This window comes from Sceloporus occidentalis, unplaced genomic scaffold, assembly GCF_023333645.1.
Source record: "Sceloporus occidentalis isolate IW3139 unplaced genomic scaffold, rSceOcc1.0.p SCAF_5, whole genome shotgun sequence".
In the NCBI taxonomy this organism is placed as follows: Eukaryota; Metazoa; Chordata; class Lepidosauria; order Squamata; family Phrynosomatidae; genus Sceloporus; species Sceloporus occidentalis.
The window spans coordinates 322,310-344,006 of NW_028316985.1; the positions used below are offsets into that span (position 1 = coordinate 322,310).

The window sequence follows — 21,697 nt, forward strand, 5'->3', positions numbered from 1 at the left end:
AGTAGAGTGTCCTCTCTAGGAATCTCTAAGTCTTTCAGTGCAACCTTTAGTTAAAGTTGACCATAGAGTTGCACTGGAGGACCTAGATATTCCTAGAGAAAACATAAATCAAATCCGTGAATAATCAAAGCCACAAATATGAAAGCTGCAAATATGGAGGGATGAGAGTATAGGTAAAAACGTGCCAGAGGTATTCTTTAAAACCCCGTGCAAACTATTAGCAACATTAAGACAATTTAAAAACATACACTTAAAAATGATAAAATGCAGTTTAAAAAACAGTGCTGTTTTTAAACAACGCAGGTTCCCCCTTCAAAGTCCTTCCCTGTTGAAGGTCTTAGCCTGGCCATGGAAGGTCAGCAGGAAGGGGGCCGTTCTGACCTCTCGGTGGAAGGGAGTCCCAAAGGTCAGGGGCAGCCGCCGAGAGGGTCCTGCCGTGTCTCCCCCCAAATGTCCTCCTCCTCCTCCTTCTCCTTTGAGCATCTCAGGATCTGGACAGACACCCATAGAGAGAGATGCCCTGCCAGCCTGGACCCAACCATCCAGGGCTTTACGGACCAGAGCCAGCGGAGCATTTGCAAGAGTGGGATTTCACTGCCCAGAGAAGGTGGCTGTGTCAAGGGGCTTCAGGAGGATGGAACTGGGCAGGACACAATGGTCACTAGGGGGGTGCAGACCACACCAGGGGACACACTCAAATACCTGTATTTTGGCAGGAACATTGTGGCATTTGCCTGTATCTCTTTGAAATGCCTTAAGAAATACAGGTGGACCTCAGTAGGAGAAGAAAGGAGCCCCCCCCAAAGATTTTAAAATTAAAATTTCAAATTTCAAAATTTCAAATTTAATTTTTTTGAATTTTAAAAAAATATTCTTTTAAAATTTTATTTTAAAAATAAAAATAATATAATAAAATAAAAGCTTTATTTTCCCCTCCTCCTCCTCCTCCTCCTCTCTGTCAGAAAGACAATCAAGGCGGCTTACAATTAAAAGAAAGCATACAATACTCAATATCCCAATTATTCCCTCCCTCTCCTAAAACTTCAATTAAACACATTCATCATTAAAACGATACATTAAAACGTTTCATTTTAACCAAATCTTCACTATGTATATGTAAATAGATATAGGTTTTCTATATTGTATGATATTGTAATTTGAAGGTATAATTTTTAATTCCGCTGGTTTATGTCGCACTTGTTAGGATTACATTCAGTGCTCTGTATGGGAATTATGAATTTCGAGTAACATTAGTGCAAGAAAAGCATCGCTAAGGATTTTGTGTGAAATGGGAGAAGTAGGTCAAGACGGGGGGGGGGGGGTGACAGCATGCGTGGCCACCGTGAGTGACCCCAGCCCTAGGGATGCCACTGGCAGGGGGGCTTCCCAAGGACCGCGTCCTCCTCCTCCTCCTCCCAGGATGACCAGAGAACACTCCAGATCAGGACTGGCTTGGGACCAATTGGGTTTGTTGGTTTGGGGGCAGCAGATCCATCCTGCCGCTCCCACAGCTACTGATCCACCAGGAGCTCTGCTAGTGCCCAGTTTAGGAAGGGATCAGGTCCAGCACTGGCTTGGCTTCTGTATCACACCCCATGGAACTGGGTCCCCCTCCGCAGCCCAACAAAGCAACAAAGGAGAGGAGGAGGAAGCCATTTTGCATCCCTCCTTGCAATTTGCTCGCCTGTAGACCCACCCTGGACGTCCGGAGACAGCAAGGCCAGCTGGGAGGGTGGGTTGTGGGTGCGAAGCAGGGAGAAGCTTGCAAAAGCAGAGGTGTGTGTGTGTGGGGGGGGGGGGGGGTCCGGAGGGTGAGTGAGTGGGACACGTCTGGAACCCAGCACTACCTCCAACCCACAATCCCATCATCCGAAAGTGTGGGGAGAAAGGGCAACGGAAAGGATGCCAAGACTGACCCACATCCAAGGCACGCAGTGGGGATGGTGGGGGGGGGGGGGGATGGGGCGGATCTGTGGACCCGATTTACTTACATGGCAGAAATGTAAAGCTACAGGAAGGCCAAGGCGTGGGCAGGAGAGAGAGAGAAGGTTACAAGGTCAATGTGTTCCTGTCTAGGACTGAGAGAAAGAGACACAAACCCCCGGCCCAAAAGCCCCCCAACCGGAAACCCCTACCACCATCACTGCGGCCTTCCTAAGACTGGCATGGCCCTCCAGCGCCCACCACCACCACCAAGCACCTACTGGTGCAACTGGGCAGCTCACTACCAAGCAAGCCATAGCTCTACCAAGCTCCAGGGAAGAGATGTGTGCCAGTGCTAATGCCAGGGCTGCAGATATGGCAAAGGTGGGGATAGAGGAGAAGAAGGAAGGCATTGCCCCCACATTCCCAGCATTGCAATAATTTCAGACTTCCAGGCAGTCATTCCCAGACTCTGGCCTTCTAGGGGTTTTGGACATCCCAGAATCCCAGACCACTGGGCAAAATGGCCGAAGCTTCTAGGAGCTGAAGTCCAAAACGCCTGGAAGGCCAGAATTTGGGAAAAACTGCAACTAAGGGCTGAGTTTGAGTGTTGTTTTGCCTCCAAGTTGTTTCCGACTTACAGTGAATCTGAAACCTATCCAAGAACCTATTTTTGACATGATTTGTTCAGAGTAGGTTTGCCATTGCCTTCCCTTGAAGCTGAGAGATTATTGACCATGGTCAATGGAGGCATTCAGGCAAAGTGACCAAGGGAAGAATTGGTCACAGCAAAGGGAAGACTTTTCTGGGTGCCAACTAGTTTCATGCCTCGCTCTCTGCAATGCTATAAATTTGGGGACTGGAGGGAAATTTCTTTGTGGGGAGAAAATTTTTCTTTTGGGGAGAATGCTCTCATTTTGCCCCTCCATAGCTGCACCCCTGGACTGCACCTGTCCCCCAAACTGCAGCACAAGCCGACAACCTACTTCTTACATACACACAAAGCGCCTTAGATTTAAGTCCCTGGTCAAAGGAGGGCAGCTACCAACTACTGGGTGCAAAATACAAATTGAAGAAACATACATTTCCTCCCAGGAACGAAAAAGCACCCTCTTAACTGACCATCAGGCGCCAGGACTGGACGCTTTAGCCTCACACAGACTCTTGTTTTATTGTCTTAAGTCAAACCTAACTGGAGCCTTTGCAATATCTGCACCTGCAGCATCAGAACTGCAAGCTGCTACTCCAGCTGCTGCTGCATTGCAACTCCCAGCAGCCACTTTGCCACCACTGGGACCCTGGAGAAATAACCCAGTGTGGCACCGCTTTTAAGTCTTCCTGGCTCAAGGCTATGGAATTCTGGAAGTTGGAGTATGTTGTGGGGCCCAGAGCACAACATACTCCAACTCCCAGAATTCCATAGCCTTGAGCCAGGATGCTGAAAAGCGGTGCCAAACTGGGTTATTTCTCCAGTGTGGATGCAGCCCTGTTGTCTTTGGACTGCAGCTCCCAGCATCCCTGACCCTTGGCTATGCTGACTTAGGGGGCTGATGTGAGCCTCGGCTAGGCCCTATTTAATTTATCTATTTAATTCATATCCCAACTTTCTCCTGACAGTGGACTCAAAGCAACTCACAGCAAGATTAAAACAAGATCCAGGTAAAAATCTGGAGATAAATATTACAATAAACCTACCTCAGAACCCACAGAATCAGTGGGGCTGAGCACAACTGCTGATTTAACAAGTCAATGGGTCTATTCCAGTTTGCCAAAAGATGGTTGTCTTAGTAGCAGAAATGGCCAACATGTTTTGGCTCTCAGACTGAAAAGGCCTGGGCTTTACATGCTGCGTGATTCAGATGCTAAGGTCTGTATAGGGTTTTTAATACAGTACATGATAATCCATAACTTGTTTTAACTTTTTAAATGGTATAATTGTTTTTCAGATTTTATATTTATACACCTTAATGTTTTTGTACTGTTTTCAAATTGGATTGCTGCTGTTTGCCAATGAGTCCCTATATTGGGATATGAGATGATGATCATGATGATGATCATGATCATCTTCTGTGTACTTCATAAATGTTTGAAATTAACTTCTAAGCATCCCTCTGAAGGCCTTCTGCGTATACAGACCAAAATGCACTGGGATTTTCTACTAACAAATCCACCATCTTCTGAACATCTTGAGATGTTTCTCCTTGTGCTTCCTATGGATTCCACTGGATGCTCCCCAGTTTCTGCTACTTTTCTCACTCTAGTTGGAATGAACCATTTCCTTTGGCGCATGGTGCATTTCTGCAGGTCACATCAGCGACAAATGGTTCTACGTCGCTTGCATCTAAAGTCCTTCAAAAACATGCTTATGTATCTGAGGGACATCTCCCATGAATGCAAACAGCTCAGGAGACCCAGGCTCTGCAAGTGGAGCGCTGGAAGAACCGGCCACGCTTTCGGGTCACAATCCTGGGACTCATTTCCGCAGTTTCCCCACCATTAGCCATCCAGGGATGGTAGTCCTGGGCTCCAGAGGCCATCAGATGTACTGTCATGCCCTGCTTCCACAGTGGATGATGGGACCTGCTGCTGAACTGGACCAGGAGGAGGTTCTAGAGCCAAATGTCTCAGAGAGAGACCAGAGTGTAGTGCCAGGTCTGGCAGAGGGTCCTGCTGCCCATTCAGACGCAGGAGACTACCACCCCTAAGTACCTTTGTTGAGTGGAGACAACCAAAGGAGAGCTTGAGGGGCCTCAGAGGATTTATGGGAAGCAGACACCAATAGAGCAAGAAATGCCTTGAGCTGCTGATCTATAAACTCCCAATCCTGCCCTCCAGGAGTTGTCCGAGAATATCTGACCTACCTAGCTCTCCATCATGTTCCTGATCTCTTTGCTTGACCTGGACTGTGTTTGTTGACCGTGGGTGCCCTTACCTGACTTGGACATTGCTGAACTCTGTTTGGGATTTTAGGCTTGTTTTTACTAAAGTAAAGTAAGTGCTGAACCATAAGGTCCTCTGAGACTTTGCATCAGCTGTGTAGCCACCAGCCCTTTGGACTCAGCATTTCCAACTGTTTAATGCTTAGCTCCAATGAGAATTCTGCACTGAGCTCAGGGGATAAAATAGAAGTTAAGCATGTTGATTTTATTCTACCAGGATTTCTACAGAATTGTTAGCAAGGTTTGTGGGACACGAAGGAGAGGAGGAGGATGGTGAGCCGTGGGGCAGATCCAAGGGGGAGAGAGAATGCCAAGGGAGGAAGAAACAATGGGGCAGAGCAGTCAAGTACCACCCCCCCCAAAAGGTCTCTTTGGGGGATCTTTGGCTTCTGAGGTTCCCCCAAGCGGCTGCTTACGCATTTTATATTTCTATTATTATTGCTTCGCTCATTGCTTCGCAGGGACTAGTCCCAAAGGATGAAGGCAAGCGTTGCAAGGCTCTGCTTCTCCACTTTACAAATATGCCATTCCTCACACCTTCTAAACCCTAAAGCCAGGCCCAAGGGTGCCAGAAGCCCCCCGCAAAAGGCCCTCGGTGAGGTGCCCCCGACCTCCTGCCCCCAAATGCCACTCTGGACACCCCCAAAGCATCCAGCCAGTCAAGTCCCATCTCTAAAAAAGGCCTAAAGGTGAGGCTGAATCCCTTCCATCGTGCCCCCCTCCCAGAATTTTAAGACCCTTTTAATAAACAGAAATCTGCTTAAAATTAATAAAAATCCCCAGCACCCCACAGGGACCACGGGGCAATTTGGCCACATTTGGGGGCCTTCATGGCCAGTTTCACAAACCTCTGGTTGATTCCTGATTGAAAATAAAAAAGGTCTCCTGGGTCCACGACTCTCCCCCAAAACAGGGAAAAACTGACCCCCTTGAACCTAGGCCAAAGGGCATCGTTGTTAGTAATCCATATGCATACATATATGTATATGTGTTGTTGCTGTTCCTCTGAGCCTTCAAGTCATTTCTGACTTATGGTGACCTTAAGGCAAACTGATTGAGGTTTTTTGGGGCTAAGAGTGTGTGACTCACTTAAGGTCACCTAATGGGTTTCCACAGCGGACCAAGGTAGTAGTCCAACGCTCACACCACAACGGCTCTTGCATATATATGTCTGTGTGTTTGGATGTAAAACGTTATTTTCCACTAGCGTTGGGTGGCCTTAGGCCCCCAAAATGGCCTGGAAGGGGTGCATCTGGCCCACTGCCTGCACTTTCCCCGTTCTGGTCTACAACTAGTAGTATTTCTTGTGGTCAAATCCGCTCTCAAGCAAGTCTATACCTTTTTCCTTCTCCTATTTGGGAGTCACACACAAACATCTAGCCCCCCATAAGGTGCTTCTAATCCTCACCCATTCTAAGTCCTCATGGCCAGGGGAGGCCAAGCCTTTGTCCAGTTCCCCCAATTGCTCTTCTCCGCACCCACTGACCGGGGGCTGGCAGTCACCCCAGCATCACCAGAGAAGCCCACCAGCGCCCATGTATTGCGGGCAAGAGCGGGCGGGTGAGCGGCCAGCCCCACAGCCCTCTCTGTCTCTGGACCAGCCAGGGTTTTCCATATAATCTGCAAAAGTGGGTTTTGCTGCTGCTGGACTTCAGTGTGGCTTTCATTCATTCCAGATCTGCCTCCTTTCTCACCTTCATTCCAAACCAAATGGTAGCACTCTAACCTGGATACTATAATAGATATTATAACCAGCAAGGTGTAGTGGTTTGAGTGTTGGACTATGACTCTGAAGACTAGGGTTCGATTCCTCGTTCAGCCATGGAAACCCACTGGGTGACACTGGGCAAGTCACACTCTCTCAGCCTCAGGGGAAGACCATGGCAAATGACCAATCTGAACAAATCTTTCTAAGACAATCCCATCATAGGGCTGCCTTTGGGTCACCATAAGCTGGGAACGACTTGAAGGCACACAACAAGAGCAACAAATCAGTATTTCTCAATACTATTGTCTTGGCCTCCCTCTAAGGCTGAGAGGGTCACTCACTGCCCAGTCACTCAGGGGTCTCCATGGCTGAGCCTCCCAGGGCCCTAATCTGACCATCAGACCCAAGGAAATGCCTTCCAGCTCATGGGAACCACAATCCTGCTGAGCCCGAAACTAGAAATTGAAGGCCACTCCTGGAGGCCCTCCACCAAAGGAGGGTGGTCAGGACATTAAATGGCAATTTTAGGACCCTCTTGCTATTGCAGCGGCATGCATGCCTCCCCTATATGGGTCTAAGGAGCAAAACTAAGGGGGCTTCTCACCACCCACCTCCCTTTCTGCCTCCTGCATAGCCTATCACTTGTAACTGGCAGGCTATACTTATACAAGGGGGGAAAGCAAGTGTCTGTCACAGGGCTTGCAGCACTCGAACCCAGGACAAGAGTATCACTGCTGTTACTTTCCTCTTCTTTGCGCATGAGCAATGCTCCCAGTCTCCCCCCTCCACTTCTTCTCACAAACAAAGGGCAGGGCAAACAAAATGTGAGGGGTTGGAGGAGAGGGCACTGCCCTCCTCAAAGCCCACCCCCATGCAATTGGAGACCACTTCTGCTACTCTCAGGGCTGCCAAGTGGACTTTCTCCCCCGGACGGACAGTGGAGGGGCAGGAGGTGGCCAGAGTGTGCCAGGAACGGGGCTTTGGGGCAGGGAGGTCCAGGTGGGGGGCATCAGGGGGGCAGGGGGGCCTGGGAAGCAGCAAGGAAGGAAAGGGAGGTATTTGGGGTGCAGGAGCCCTGGGGGGCCACTTACGAGTGGAGACCGTGGACACCCCCCTCGATCTGGGCCGACATCGTCCGCTTCTCGAACTTCAGTTCCCCCAAATACATCATGGACCTGGCAAGAGAAAATCCCAAGAGGGGCTCGGAGGGGGGCTCTTCCTTGGCAGCCCCACAAACTCCGAGAGCCCCCTGCTCCCTTTCTCTGAGCCCTTTTGTCTATTTTTATGGGTTTTATACTGTGTATAGATGTTCTTTATTGTTTTGAATTTTTCTGAAATGGTAAATGTTTGGTCTATGAGCCGCCTTGGGTCCCTCCAGGGGAAAGGCGGTATACAAATGGAATACATAATCACTGGACCCTTGTTTTGGGCGATGGAAGCCTTCTCCAAAATGGGAAGAGAACAGAAGAAGCCCCAGCCATTCACGGATTAATGAAAAGATGCAAGAGTCCAAAGAATCCAGGAACACAGACATTAGGATTAAAATGCCATTTTGGGGAGAAAAGAAAGGACCGGAAATACTCTGAGCTACAGATGCAAACGAGATTCGCCAATTAGCCCCATTATGCCTCCTCCTCCTCCTCCGGCGCGTACCGCCACCCGCGCCTTTTCTGCGCCAAGTCTCTTTTATGCAGATTTTTCTGAGTCACACAAGGAAAGTGACGCCACGTTCGCTGCCGAGATGCAAGAAAATGCTGACGTGGTTTCCAAAAATTTCACCCATGCCTCCTAACCCCCAAATCTGCTGCTCCTTCTGAGCGAAAAACCAGAAAGGTTTAAGCAAGATTTCCAGCAGAGTTTTGCCTTTGAGGTCATGCAAAAGCAGCAGCAGGCGATCAGCCGCAGGGCAGGCATTTCGTTTAGCATTGCTTCCTTTAAAATCCTTGCATCTGCCTTTCATGAGATCTCATACAAAACAATTAAAAACAATCATGATGTGTGATAGCACAAAGGGCTCCAGATAAGAACTGGAAAGAATATAGTGGGAAAACATGACTTCAGTAGACAATTAAGGGTTTTACGGAATGATTAAAAAGAAATTATACAATGTGTGATCGGAGAAAGGTTGGTAACCTATATATTTATAATGTTTATATATGGAAAATAAAAACCCATTAAAAAAACCTTCCCCATAATTATTATTATTATAAATAAACCACTATTGAAATAACAGCAACTAGTATTTATTTTATTTATATAAATAAATAAACACCATTATTATTATTATTATTATTATTATTATTATTATTATTATTTGCTGAGATGGTCACAATTGAGAATTTAAGAAGAAAATATGGTAAATTTATATTCCATACAAATAAATGGAAGAAGAATGAACGCCTGAAGACAAAGGAAAGGTTTTTGAAGTTATACAATTATATATTTACAAACGGACACAAATATTAAAAGGTAAATCACTGAATAAGTTTAATTTAGAATGGGGAATTTTTTTGTTATTTTTCTACTCTGTGTTTTCTTAAAGTTTGCAGGGATGGTTTTAATGAAGAAATAGAATTTAAGGTGATAAAAATAATTGAAATCTATCTATCTATTGGATTTATATCCTACTCTGCTTCCAAAATGGGATTTAAGGTGGCTATGGCACTAATAGAGTGTGACTTGCCCAAGGCCACCCAGTGGGTTTCCATAGCCAAGCGGGAATTCGAACCCTGATCTCCAGAGTCGTAGTCCATCACCCAAACCATGATGCCACAGTGGTGCTGACAGGTGTGTTACCTGTGAGCATTACAACTGTTGCACCCCTCTGCGACCAGCCCTCAAAATGCCTTGGGTGAGGCATTTTGGGGAGCAGCTCGGTCCCCCCTTCGTCCAGAGGGCTGACCCCAGAAGGGTCCACTCACCGCAAAATGGAGAGGCTCTTTGCACCGATGTCCTGGCAGCCATGCTGAATGCCCGCAATCATGTAGGGCAAGAACTTCTGGATGGAGCCCTTGTCCTGGATGGAGCCAGAGACCCCCTGGGCCACCTTCACCTTGTCCCCTTCGCTGCAAAGCAAGGAAAGAGGCGGTGGGTGCTACATCTGGGACCCCTGCCCACACAGAAGCGGCCAAAGGCTACTGACCAGCAGGTGTCTGCTCTAAACCCCACCTGGAGATGGTCAGGAGGGTTGCTCTGGACACCCTTCGACCCCTTTCCTGACCGGCCAGGCACTCCTCTCTCTCTGCAACCTGTGGCCAACTTCAGAGGGCTTACAAAATACACATACAGTGGGCCCTTCCCTTATGTAAGGGGAATTCCATGCATGCTTGTGCTCCATTGAAAACAAAGCGGCACATACTCATGGCACTGTGAGGCGCACACATGTGCACCATATGTCTGATTGACACACGGCTTCAGCATAAGCTTGAAGCTGCTTATAGTGCGCCTGCATATGGCATGGGCATATTGTATTAGGAAACATTTTCTGCAATGGATGTGACTTCTAAAAATTATTACCCACCTGGAGGTGCTAACTGGACAGATGGCCATGTCTAGGGACAGGCCAACTCCACTGACCACCTGGAATCTGTCCTCCTCAAGCCTGACTCAGGCAAAGATCCAACCGTCCATCCTGCTTTGGGCACCATGCCCTGGCCACCATCTTGCACTGACCGCTGCCACATGCATCCTGCCCTGCTCTTCAGCTCTGCCTTCCTGGTCAGGTACTGAGTGTGAATCACGGGGACCATTTCCAGCTGCATCCGAAACGAGCCCCTGGCCAAAACGGCTGGAGCATCAACCCATGCCAAGGGTGGGTGAGATCTGGGGACCCCATTAAGAGGGATGACAGGAGATGTTCCTCTCCTAGGGTGAACCCCACACCCAGGACCTGGCAATGCCCACAAAATGCCCCACGCTCAGGCTTTGCTATGGAGCAAAGAAACCTCAAAGCTTCATCTTCATCTCCTACTGTTTTTCTTTTCCTCTTTACTGGGAAACTGGGTTTTTGAAAAATAAGAACTGTATTCCTGCAAGCCACAAACAGCATCTCTTTGGAGAGGAACCAGCAGGTCCAGAACAGGAGTCTAGCTGCTTCTGGCTTCTCCTGGGAGGGAGATTTGCAGCCCTCAACTTGTTTGCTCCCCCTCAAAAAAAACCCTTATTATTATTATTATTATTATTATTATTATCATCATTATCTATCCCAGCTTTCTTCCAATATAGGGACTCGAGGGCCTTAAAACCTGGGCAAGTTTCCATGGGAGTGTCCCTGATTTGCTTGTTCTGGAGCCCAGAGGGAGCCAATTAATCGCTTACAATCTATATTTACCAGAGTGATTAACAAACAGGACTTTTTAAATATTACAGCAAAAATGTTTCAGCTTCCGTCTTCTTCTGTTGCTCAAAATAAAAATGGTTAAAAAGATTTTTAAAAATCCAAATCCTTTGAGCAACTGGAAAAACCAGAAGCTGAAGCATTTTACTGTAATATCAAAGAGTCCCATGGCATGTATGCGATTCCATGCAATGCTAGTTGCAACGCTTGCATCTACCCTGCAGCGACCTCACTCCAGATTCTGAGCCCACACCAAATTTTGCAGCCTCCTTCCATTTCTTCTTACCACCCCTTAAGCCACCACTATCCCTTATGCCCCCCCCCCCCCGCATGTCCCTAGGGACCAACCTTTCCCCTTCCCTCTTTCTCCCCACAATATGCCCTTCTGTGGGTCAGGTGAAGAACCCACACCTGGGAAAGAAACTCCATAAGGCTTCTGCATTTGCAAAGTAGCCTTTGTTTCCTGCCCTGGACAGGGTCTTAGGATTGCAAGCACCTTGTGGTCAGGGACTGGTCCGCTTGTCCTCTGCAGGTCCTTGTGCACACACCTGGCAGAGTAGCAGCAGGTGCCAACACTCGCACCCACACTTGACCGCCCCATCTTTTGCTTTAGCGTCCCGCCGGCCAAGAGCCCTTTCCCCGAAAAGGCGCACCTGAAGTACCGCTTCTGGCTGCTGCTGCTCTTCTCCATGGCGTCCAGGGAGCCCATCCCGCGGTACTTCTTCAGCCGCACTCCGTCCGAGAAGAAGTACTCACCCGGCGCTTCCGTGGTGGCGGCCAGCAAGGAGCCCATCATCACTGGGAGGAAGAGAGGAAAGGGTGGGAAGATTTAGTGCATCCGGCCAGAAACAGGCTGGTTTCAAATCCCCACTTGGCCAAAAAGTTCTCCTTCTCTCAGCATGGCTAGCCTACTTTGCAGGGCTGTTGGGAAGAAGATGGAGGGAGTTAGCAGGGAGATAGCAATGCGTGGGTCCCTAATGCTGCAGCCAAATTGCTGACCAGAGATGGCTATAGGGACCATCCGGGATCCTTGTGAAGATAAAACCACTGTCTATACCAACCGGTTGGTATTATCTTGGAAGGGGACATGAATCATAGAATTGGAAGAGACCACAAGTGCCATCCAGTCCAACCCCATTCTGCCATGCAGGAACTCTCAATCAAAGCACTCCCGACAGGTGAAGAATAGTTTTATAGGTTAAACAAGCAGAGAAACATTGCTGTCACTGCTGACAAATACATGGTTATATAGCTGGCTAATGTGCAATGATGATTTCATATATTTTACATATGTTAACTACAGTGGGCCCTTGTTATCCGCTGGGGTTTGTTTCCAGGATCCCCTGTGGATACCAAAATCCATGGATGCTCAAGTCCCATTACATACAATGGTGTAGTAAAATGGTGTCCCTTATATAAACTTGCCAAGAAAACACTGTGATAGGTTCTCCTTAGGGTCTCCATAACTTATCTAAAATAACATGGAGGCACACAACAACTCATAAAGTCAGTTTAAAAGCAGTGTGGCAGTGTGGTGTAGTGGTCTGAATGTCGAATGAGGACTCCGGGGGTCCTGAGTTCGAATCAAGTCCTAGCCTTGGAAACCCACGGTGGTGGCAAGTGATGCTCTTTTCTCAGAGGAAGACAATAGGGGCAAACCTCCTCCTACGAGAAGTCGTAGTCGGCGGAAGACAAGAACAACAATTAAAGCATTTATCTATTGCCTCTCGGCCCATGCAGACCAAGGGGGCAATGGCCAATGAAGCATTCCTCTAATAATAATAATAATAATAGTAATATGTTTTATTTATAGACCGCTATTCCGCAATGATCATAGCGGTGTACAATAAAAATTGCAATACCAAATTAGCCCCTACCCACCCCCTCCCTCCCTCCCTCCCTCCCGGCTGGACGATGACAGTTGGCCGTGGAGGGAGGGCTCTGTCAATGAAGCATTCCTCTATCCCCTCTCAAGGCCATGCAGACCAAGGAGGCAACGGCCAATGAATAAAAAATATTGAAAATACAGAAAATGCACAAAAATGTTTAAAAACAAAGTAAAATCTCCTCCTATAAAATTAGTTTTAAAGCCACAGTCAGTCAAAACGGTGAGAGCAGCCAGAGCTAGCTTTAAGGACTGAAGGCCATTTGAAGCATCACAGACTTAGCTGCCCTTGGAAAGGTCAAGATGGACGGAGCCGGCCTGACTTCCCTTGGGAAGGGGCTCCAGGGTCCAGGTGCTGCCACAGAGAAGGCCCTGCCTTGGTCTCTCTCCAATCAGCCTCATGCAACCAGGGCTCCTTGGAGGATCTCATATAGGACAGAGGCAGTTTCCCAGGCAGCCTGTCCCCAAGCATTTTTGTGGGTTTTTCAGGTTATGTGGCCATATTCTAGAAGACTTCTAGAAGAACTCTTCCAGAACATGGCCACATAGACCAAAAAAACCACAAAAGCTTTTGACTTCACATTATAAATTCATTTCAGATAAATGCATATTAAATTCATTTGAGATGTGGTGCTGGAGAAGAGCATTGAGGATACTGTGGATGGCCAAAAAGACAAACAAATAGGCCCTTGAACAGATCAAATTTCACTGAAAGCCAAGATGGTCAAACTGAGGCGGTCATACTTTGGCCAAGTCATGAGAAGCCAGGACTCATTGGAAAAGACAGTAATATTGGGAAAGATGGAAGGAAGCAGAGAGAGAGGAAGGCTGCATGTTAGAAGGATAATGGACTCTATAAAGGAGGCCATGGGTATGGATTTGCAGGACCTGAGCAGAGCAGGGGAGCAGAGGGAGTCTTGGAGATGTCTCATCCACAGGGTCATCTTGGGCTGGGATTGACTTGAAGGCGGTTAGCAGCAACAAAACCAGCACTTTGAAGTAAGCTCACAAGTAAACTGGGAGCTGATGCGGTTCTTGCAAGGCCAACAATACACATTCTCCAAAGTACACACTGACACCAGTCTAGCTGTTGCATATGGTATTTGCTGCAGCTTTCAAGGGCAGCCCCACGTAGATCGCATTACAGTAGTCTAAGCAGCAGGTATGCCAGCCACTGCATCCCATGTATTTAAGATCTCCCACCAGTCAGGAACCTTGTATAATGAAATTCAACGACTGGTTTCTCCTGCTTTGTGCCTGTTTCTGCCCGAGGCGTTCCCAACTCACCCGTGGAGGCCCCCAGCGACAGCGCCTTGACCACGTGGCCCACCGTCTGGATGCCGCCGTCTGCGATCACGGGGACGCCGAACCTGCGGGCGTATTCAGCCACTTTGTACACGGCTGTGCCTTGGGGACGGCCACATGCCATCACTAAAGCACAGAAACAAATAGAAACACACAGAGGAGGAGTACATATTTAGTGGTCAGTTGCAAAGCCACAAGGACTGACCCTCTCCCAAAGCTTCCCCCCCCAACAACAACTCCACTGTGGTCACTTGTGTAGCTCCAGAAAGGGACACAAAGCAGACTAAAAATGCAAAAAAGGCTTAGCTTTATATACATTGGTACACAATGAAGAGGGAGGGTTTGTTTTCCCTCTCCTAGGGGTAGAAACTAGTGTTTTAGGGAAAGTTTGATTTACAGTGGTTGAGCTCCATTTCAGGACAGGGAAAAAGGGCAAGACTAAGGGGTTGGAAAGGTTTTTTAAATGTACCAAGAAAGATGCAATGAGTACTTTGGTGCAAAAGGGAGTCTCAGGGGTTTCCTTGGAGGATCTCCAGTTCCTACAGAGAGGAGGCAGTTTCCCCCAAACCCTGTCTTCAAGCTGTTTAAGCCATTGTAGCACCTTGAATTGAGCTCACAAGCAAACTAGGAGCCCATGTAGTTCTTGCAAGACTAACAATACACACTCTCCAAAGCACACACCTGACACCAGTCCAGCTGCTGCATTTCACACTTGCTGCAGCTTCCAAATGCATTCCAAGGGCAGCTCCACGTAGAACACATTACAGTAGTCTAATCAGCAGGTAAACAAGACACTGTCATCCAGTGCATTTATTATCTCCCACCATTCAGGAATCTTGTATAATGGAATTCAGTGACTGGTTTCTCCTCCTTTTTCTCTTGTTTCCAGTCTGCCCAAGACTCTCAAATCACCTTTGCAGGCCTCCAATGCAAAAGGATACACACACACACACAGGCATACAATCATTATATTACAGCACCTCTACTATCAAGCATATAACTTCTATTAATTAATCTATTATATGTATGATGTCTTATGATATCTATCACATTCATTGTTCAGCTTACTTACATTCAATCTATTCCCTTCCTATTCTGCAAAAGGGGTTTCTAGTGGTTTAGGGAGAATTGTTGGGGCTTTCACCTTCATTGCCTCTTGTTGGTTCATCGCAACTGGAGCAGAGCCATCTGAGCAATTGTTAAGCAGTGAGCTAACACGCAGGTAAATCCCACTGATACGGTGGGTCTACTTAGTCAGGGATTTAGGCTGGAGTTTATAGTAAATAAAATAAATAAAACTTTAATTTATATCCCGCTTTTTGTTTCCACAATCAAAGCGGCATACAGCCTTTTAAAAAATACAGTATATACAATCCCCCCTCCTTAAAAAAGGATTAAGCAATTCCATCCATTAAGATTACAGACGATAACAATCTAAAAACAATACTACAATAATAGAATAACGGTGGGCAGAGTCTTCGCTTGTATATGTCTGTGGGGGAGCGTTACATGGCTGGGATCTATTCCAGGAAGGCCTGCCGGAAGATATCCGTCTTGACAGCTTTCTTGAAGCTCTCTAGGTTGGTAATTTGACGGATCTCGTCCGGAAGGTCATTCCATAAAGTGGGAGCGATCGCGGGAAAAGTCCTCTGGGAGGTCGCCGTCAATCTGGTCTTTGTGGACTGCAACAAATTCCTCCCAGAGGATCTGAGGCTACGGGGCGGATTATACGGAAGGAGATGATCCCTTAAGTAGGTTGGGCCCAAGCCATGGAGGGCTCTAAAGGTAATGACCGACACCTTGTTCTGCGCCCGGAAATGAATAGGCAGCCAGTGGAATGATTTCAATATAGGTGTAATGTGGTCACTCCTAGTTGTTCCTGTAATCAATCTGGCTGCCATATTCTGTACCAACTGGAGTTTCCGGACTAGGCACAAGGGTAGCCCCATGCAGAGCGCATTGCAAAAGTCAAGTCTTGAGGTTACCAGCGCATGTACTACTGTTCTGTGGTCACCCTGTTCCAGGAAAGGGTGCAGCTGGCATATCAGCCGGAACTAATAACAGGCGCTCTTGACCGTCGCGGTCACCTGATTCCTCATCTGAAGCAACGGGTCAAGAAGCACCCCCCAGACTGCAAACAAAGTCCTTTGAGGAGAGTGTGAGCCCCTCTAGGACTGGAGGTTGTGGCCTGATACCTGGTTTGGGGCCCCCTACCTTAAGTACCTCCATTTTGTCTGGATTCAGCTTGAGCTTGTTTTCCCTCATCCAGTCCATTCCTGCTGCAAGACACTGATTGAAGGGAGAGATGCCATCTGTCACCATTGCTGATAACTGGGACATGGAGAAGTATATTTGGGTGTCACCGGCATACTGATAACACCCCGCTCCATGTCTACGGATGATTTCTCCCAGCGGCTTCATATAGATGTTAAATAGCATCGGGGACAAGATGGCGCCTTGTGGGACACCACAATTAAGCTCCGTTTTTGAGGAGTGACTGTCCCTGAGCATCACCTTCTGGAATCTACCTGAGAGGAAGGAACGGAACCACTGCAACGCAGTGCCTCCAATTCCTAGCTCTCTCAGGCGATTCAATAGGATGTCATGGTCTATTGCAGGGGTAGGCAACCTGCGGCCCGCGGGCCAGAAGCGGCCTGGCGAGGCCTTGAGACCGGCCCCAGCCCGGTCCTGCTGCCGATTGCCGCCGGGGCCTTTGGGAGGCAATTGTCTATAGAAGCCTCAGAAATATGCATTTATATTAACATTTTTTAAAAAAAATCAGCAAATTTTTTCGTGTGTCCTCCATTTTTTTTAAAAAAAGTGTCTTCCATTTGAAAATGTTGTCCTACATTTGTCCTGGTTTATTTATATATTTAAATTTTTTTAAAAAAATTATTTAATTATTTATTTTTTGGCTTCAGCCCCCCAGTTGTCTGAGGGATAGCAACCCGGCCCCCGGCTCAAAAAGATTGCCTACTCCTGGTCTATTGTGTCAAATGCCGCTGAGAGGTCTAATAGCACCAGCAGGGTCACGCTTCCTCTGTCGATGCTTAGACAGAGGTCATCAGTTAAGGCGACCATGGCAGTCTCCACCCCAAATCCCATCCTGAAGCCAGTTTGAAATGGATCTAGAAAATCGGCTTCATCCAAGACCACTTGGAGCTGAGGAGCGACAGCCCTCTTGATCATCTTGCTCAAAAATGGCAGATGGGAAACAGACCTATAATTTTTCATGTCCAGGGGGTCCAGGGAAGGTTTTTTCAGAAGCGCTCTAACAACTACTTTCTTTAAGAGGATGGTACGTAACCTTCCCTAAGGGATGCATTGATGACATGTGTAAGAAATGCCATCAAGGCATCACCCCCCGGATGGCCAGCCATGATGGGCAGGGGTCAAGACAGCATGTCGTCTTCCTCACCTTTCCAAGGATATTGTCCACATCATCAGTACTCACAAGCTCAAATTGATCCAGTCTAGTCTCATAAACGGATTGACTGGACACCTCATCAGTTGATTTTGCCCCAACATTGGCATCCAGGTGGGCCCTTATCTGAGAGATTTTACCTGCAAAGTAGCTGTTAAATGCATCACAGCAGACTGTTGTCAGGTTAAGTAGAGGGTTCTGGGTAGATGGCATCACCGTCAGTTCCCTCACCACCCTAAACAGCTCTGCCGAGTGAGACTTTGCAGATGCAATGCGCGCAGACGGGAAGGATCTCCTCGTTGCTTTTATTGCCTCTCTATAAGAATTAAGAAATGACGAGTTCTGTCAGATAAGAGTCCAGTCGAGCGCCATTTGCACTCTAGTCGTTGTCCCATCTGCTTCACATTCTTCAGCTCTCTGGAATACCAGGGCTTTCGATTCAAAGCAGGTGAGAAAGGACACTTGGGAACGATTGTGTCAATAGCCCCGGCAAGATCGGTGTTCCATGTGTTCACCAGAGCTTCGACAAAGTCACCGGCATTATCAACCAACAGACCCTCTAGGGCTTTCTGGAATCCAGTTGGTTCCATTAGCCTTTGCGGGTGGACCATTCTAATAGCCCTCCCCCCCCTCGGGAGACAGACAGTGGCTCTTAGTTCATCCCTGACCAGGAAATGATCCGTCCATGACAATGCGGAGGTATTAACTACCTCTGCCCATGGATATTCCTGTTCCGTACTGAAGACCGCATTGAGAGTATGACCCGCACAATGTGTGGGCCCAGTAACCAATTGGGAGAGGCCAATGGCTGTCAAGACTTCCATGAACTCCCGAGCTGCACCTATTAAACTGGTCTCAAGTGGGATGTTGAAGTCGCCCAGGACGAAAAGCCTAGGCGACTCCAACAGCTCGGATAGGGAGTCTGTTAGGCAACGGGGTGAACGGTATACCAACAGAATCCCTATAGTATCCCTGGTCTTCAGGCGCAGGTACATACCCTCGAAGCGATCCATCTTCTGGACAGGTATCCCGGTCAAGGTGAGATTGTCTCTATAAACCAGAGCCACCCCGCCTCCTCGCCCGCTCTCCCTTACTTGCTCAATGACAGATTCCCAGCTGGCAGGGCTTGATTCAAAGTTTTAATAGGATTGCTTACCCCATTGCTGTTTCTAAATCTTTAAAATAAAAACGAAGGTGAAAAGAGGTTGTGGGATTTGCACAAAGCCCCAGATGGAGTCTGTTCTTCTTGTGCAAGATGGAGTGTGTGTATATCTGTGTGTGTGTGTATTTTCGGAGGGGTGTGTGTCTCACCTTCCTGCGTGATGCAGATGGAGCCGCAGCCCATGCCCACGCGCAAGGCATCCACGCCGGCGTCGATGAGGTTCTTGGCCTGCGCCGCTGTCACCACTGTGCATCCCATAGGAGAGAAAACAAAGGGACCCATGAAATACCCGGTCAGCTGTCAGGAATAAACTCCTGCCAGGAAGGATTTAATGTGATTTAGGGTTTCAAATGAGAAAGATGGGAGTTACAGTAGTTTAAAATGTGGTTTCAGTTCGTGAGATGGAAAAAGGGTTAATATGTTTCTAATGCTAAGAACTTGCTAGAGATGACCAGAAAAGGAATGTGGAGGAGGGGGATTTTATAACGTTAGGTTTAAAGCTGTTTTATATATGTGTGTGTTTATATAGTTAATATAGGCCCAGTACAGACAGACCTCAACGCACGTCTTGTTGATATGTTAGGGTTGCCTCGGGGCGTCGCTTACAGATGCCCCGCAACCCTAGCATACATTCCGTATGTCAAAATAGCGGCACCCTGTACAGATGGTCACTGCCATTTCGACGTGACGGACGCTTAGTGTCCGCACGTCACGGTGCAATACTGACATCACGAGTGCACCACTGGTGCACCATGGCGTCAGTATCGCGCCGCAAAAAGAACCTGCTTTTTGCTCCACGAGGAAGCCTCTCGGTTTGTCAGCTGCAGCTTCCTCGCAGAGCAAAACAAGGTGCCGGCAGACCACCCTTTTTGGGCGGTCTGTACCGGGCCATAGTTTTATAGTTTGATATTAAAGGTTAATATAGTGCAGTGCATCTTGTTCAAGGTTGTTTTGGCTAAGAGCTGGTTTGCTCCCAGGCTCCTGGACTTCTAACCATTGTATCATAGCTTAGAGAAAACATGGGAAATTAGAATCATAGAATCATAGAGTTGGATGAGACTCCAAGAAGGGCCCTGATCCAGTCCAACGCCATTCTGCCATGCAGGAACTCTCCATTATAGCCAATGATTGTGGGTTGGAATTGTCATATACATCTATAAAAGTGTCATCTATGTATTTCACCTTTAGATCTGACAAGAGAGTCACAGACATCTTTTCTGCAATAAAAGCTGTTACACTGAGAATCTGTTTTTTAATGTCTGAAAGAGATCTGTGGCAAAGGCAGCAAGTCGGAGGAGAGTTTTCATGGTATATATATGCAGGATCTAGGAACATGGGAAAACAAGGTTCCACCCTGAGCCCCACATTGGCATGGCTGCACCCCAAGGGGCATGAAGGGGAGGGCATGGAGGACACATGCATCAAGCGGAGGAGGGAAAAGAAACGAAACCAGGGCATCCTGGGAAAGAGTGCCACCCTGGCGGGGCCACGGAGATGCTCACCATTGCCACCAATGACTTGGAGCTCCGGGTATTTCTGCTTGATGTAGTGGATCATGCTGATCTGGTAGACGGAGTTTCCCTGAGATGAGTCCTTTTGGGCAGCCAGGGTCCATGGAGACAGAAAGGAGGAGAAGCAGAGGGGAGCTCATTAGCACAAAGGAAGGGCAAGAGGAATGTTCTATTGATTGATTGATAAATCATATCCCTTCCTGCCCCCAAAGGACAAAGCGCTGAGGAGAAGGCTAATAACTGCAACAGAGAGGCAGAGAAAAAGAAGAAGACTAAACTGGATTGAAGGTGGCTCAAAAAGAGAACTGGGCTGCAGCTGGAAGAAAAGAAAGGCCAGAGGGGTGGCCAGAAGGTGACCCCGGGAGAATGACCACTGCTGCTTTCAGAGTTGGAACAGACCAGTCCAACCCGTTCTGCCATGCAGGAACTCTCAGTCAAAGTACCCCCATTGACAGATGGCCATCCAGCCTCTGCTTAAAGACCTCCAAGGAAGGAGACCCCATCATACTCCAAGGAAGGAGTGTGTTCCACTGTCAAATAGCTCTTGCTGTCAGGAAGTTCCTCCTGATGCTGAGTTGGAATCTCTTTTCCTGGAGCTTGCATCCATTGCTCCATTAAGTCCTAGTCTCTGGAGCAGCAGAAAACAAGTTTGTCCCATCCTAAGAGTGACATCCCTTCAAATACTTAAACAGGGCTATCTTATCACCCCTTAACTGTCTCTATTCCAATTTTTCTTTGCAAAATGAGCTGCCACATTTGGAGCAGCAAAAATTAAAAAATAAGAAGAGGGCTGCCTGAGCAGAAGTCGCCTCCTTGGCCAATCCAAAGGGAATATGACGAAGGCATGTACCGCCGTGGCCAGATCTGACTTCCTCAGGAACGGGCGCCGTTGGTGCACTAGCTTTAATTGTGCAAAAGTGTTCCTTGTCGCCATTGAAACTTGGGTTTCCAGTCTCAGAGCTGAATCCCAGAGCACAGCTAAGCTGCAGACCTGTGTCTTCAGATGGAGCATAACCTTATCTAACACAGGCTGATAATGATAAAATAGGCTGAGTCCCCTTATCTGAAATGATTGGGAACGGAAGTATTTTGGACTTTGGAATATTTGCATATATATAATGAGATGCCTTGAAGATGGGACCCAAGTCTAACCATGAAATTCATTGATGTTTCATATACACCTAATAGAAGGTGTTTCCTATACACCTTGTAGCCTGAAGGTCATTTTATACACAATATTTTAATCATTTTGTGCATGAAACATAGGCGTGTTACAGACCGCCGGATTGTGGCGGTCTGGCTCCGCCTCCGCTTTCAGCGTCCGGGAGCCACAGCGGCCAAACCGCGTGGCTCTCGGACGCTCCGAGGAAGGAGCACGGAAATCGCGCTCCTTCCTGGGCCCCGGAAGAGACGCCGCGAGGTGCTAGTCGTGCACTTGCGGTGTCACTTGTGGGGTGCAACGTGCGGATGCACAGCGTCCGCTACGTCAATATGGCGGCAGCTG

The 21,697-nt window shown here is 47.8% G+C and overlaps 1 protein-coding gene across 8 annotated transcripts in view; it reads right to left on the bottom strand.

Moving 5' to 3' along the window:
- LOC149311494 (inosine-5'-monophosphate dehydrogenase 1-like) overlaps positions 1 to 21,697 on the bottom strand; it is a 66,869-nt gene that overhangs the window by 4,322 nt on the left and 40,850 nt on the right. For 5 of the 8 annotated variants that reach the window (XM_089527296.1, XM_089527295.1, XM_089527301.1 and 2 more), the window contains 7 exons: positions 20,184 to 20,275; positions 18,832 to 18,935; positions 14,079 to 14,222; positions 11,560 to 11,704; positions 9,492 to 9,635; positions 7,662 to 7,745; positions 1,992 to 2,008 (listed from right to left, as the gene is read on the bottom strand). In XM_089527296.1, coding sequence (XP_089383422.1) covers positions 1,992 to 2,008; positions 7,662 to 7,745; positions 9,492 to 9,635; positions 11,560 to 11,704; positions 14,079 to 14,222; positions 18,832 to 18,935; positions 20,184 to 20,275 — 730 coding nt within the window. The remainder of the gene's footprint in view (positions 1 to 1,991; positions 2,009 to 7,661; positions 7,746 to 9,491; positions 9,636 to 11,559; positions 11,705 to 14,078; positions 14,223 to 18,831; positions 18,936 to 20,183; positions 20,276 to 21,697) is intronic. The other 3 variants (XM_089527297.1, XM_089527302.1, XM_089527303.1) reach the window with 3 other exon arrangements.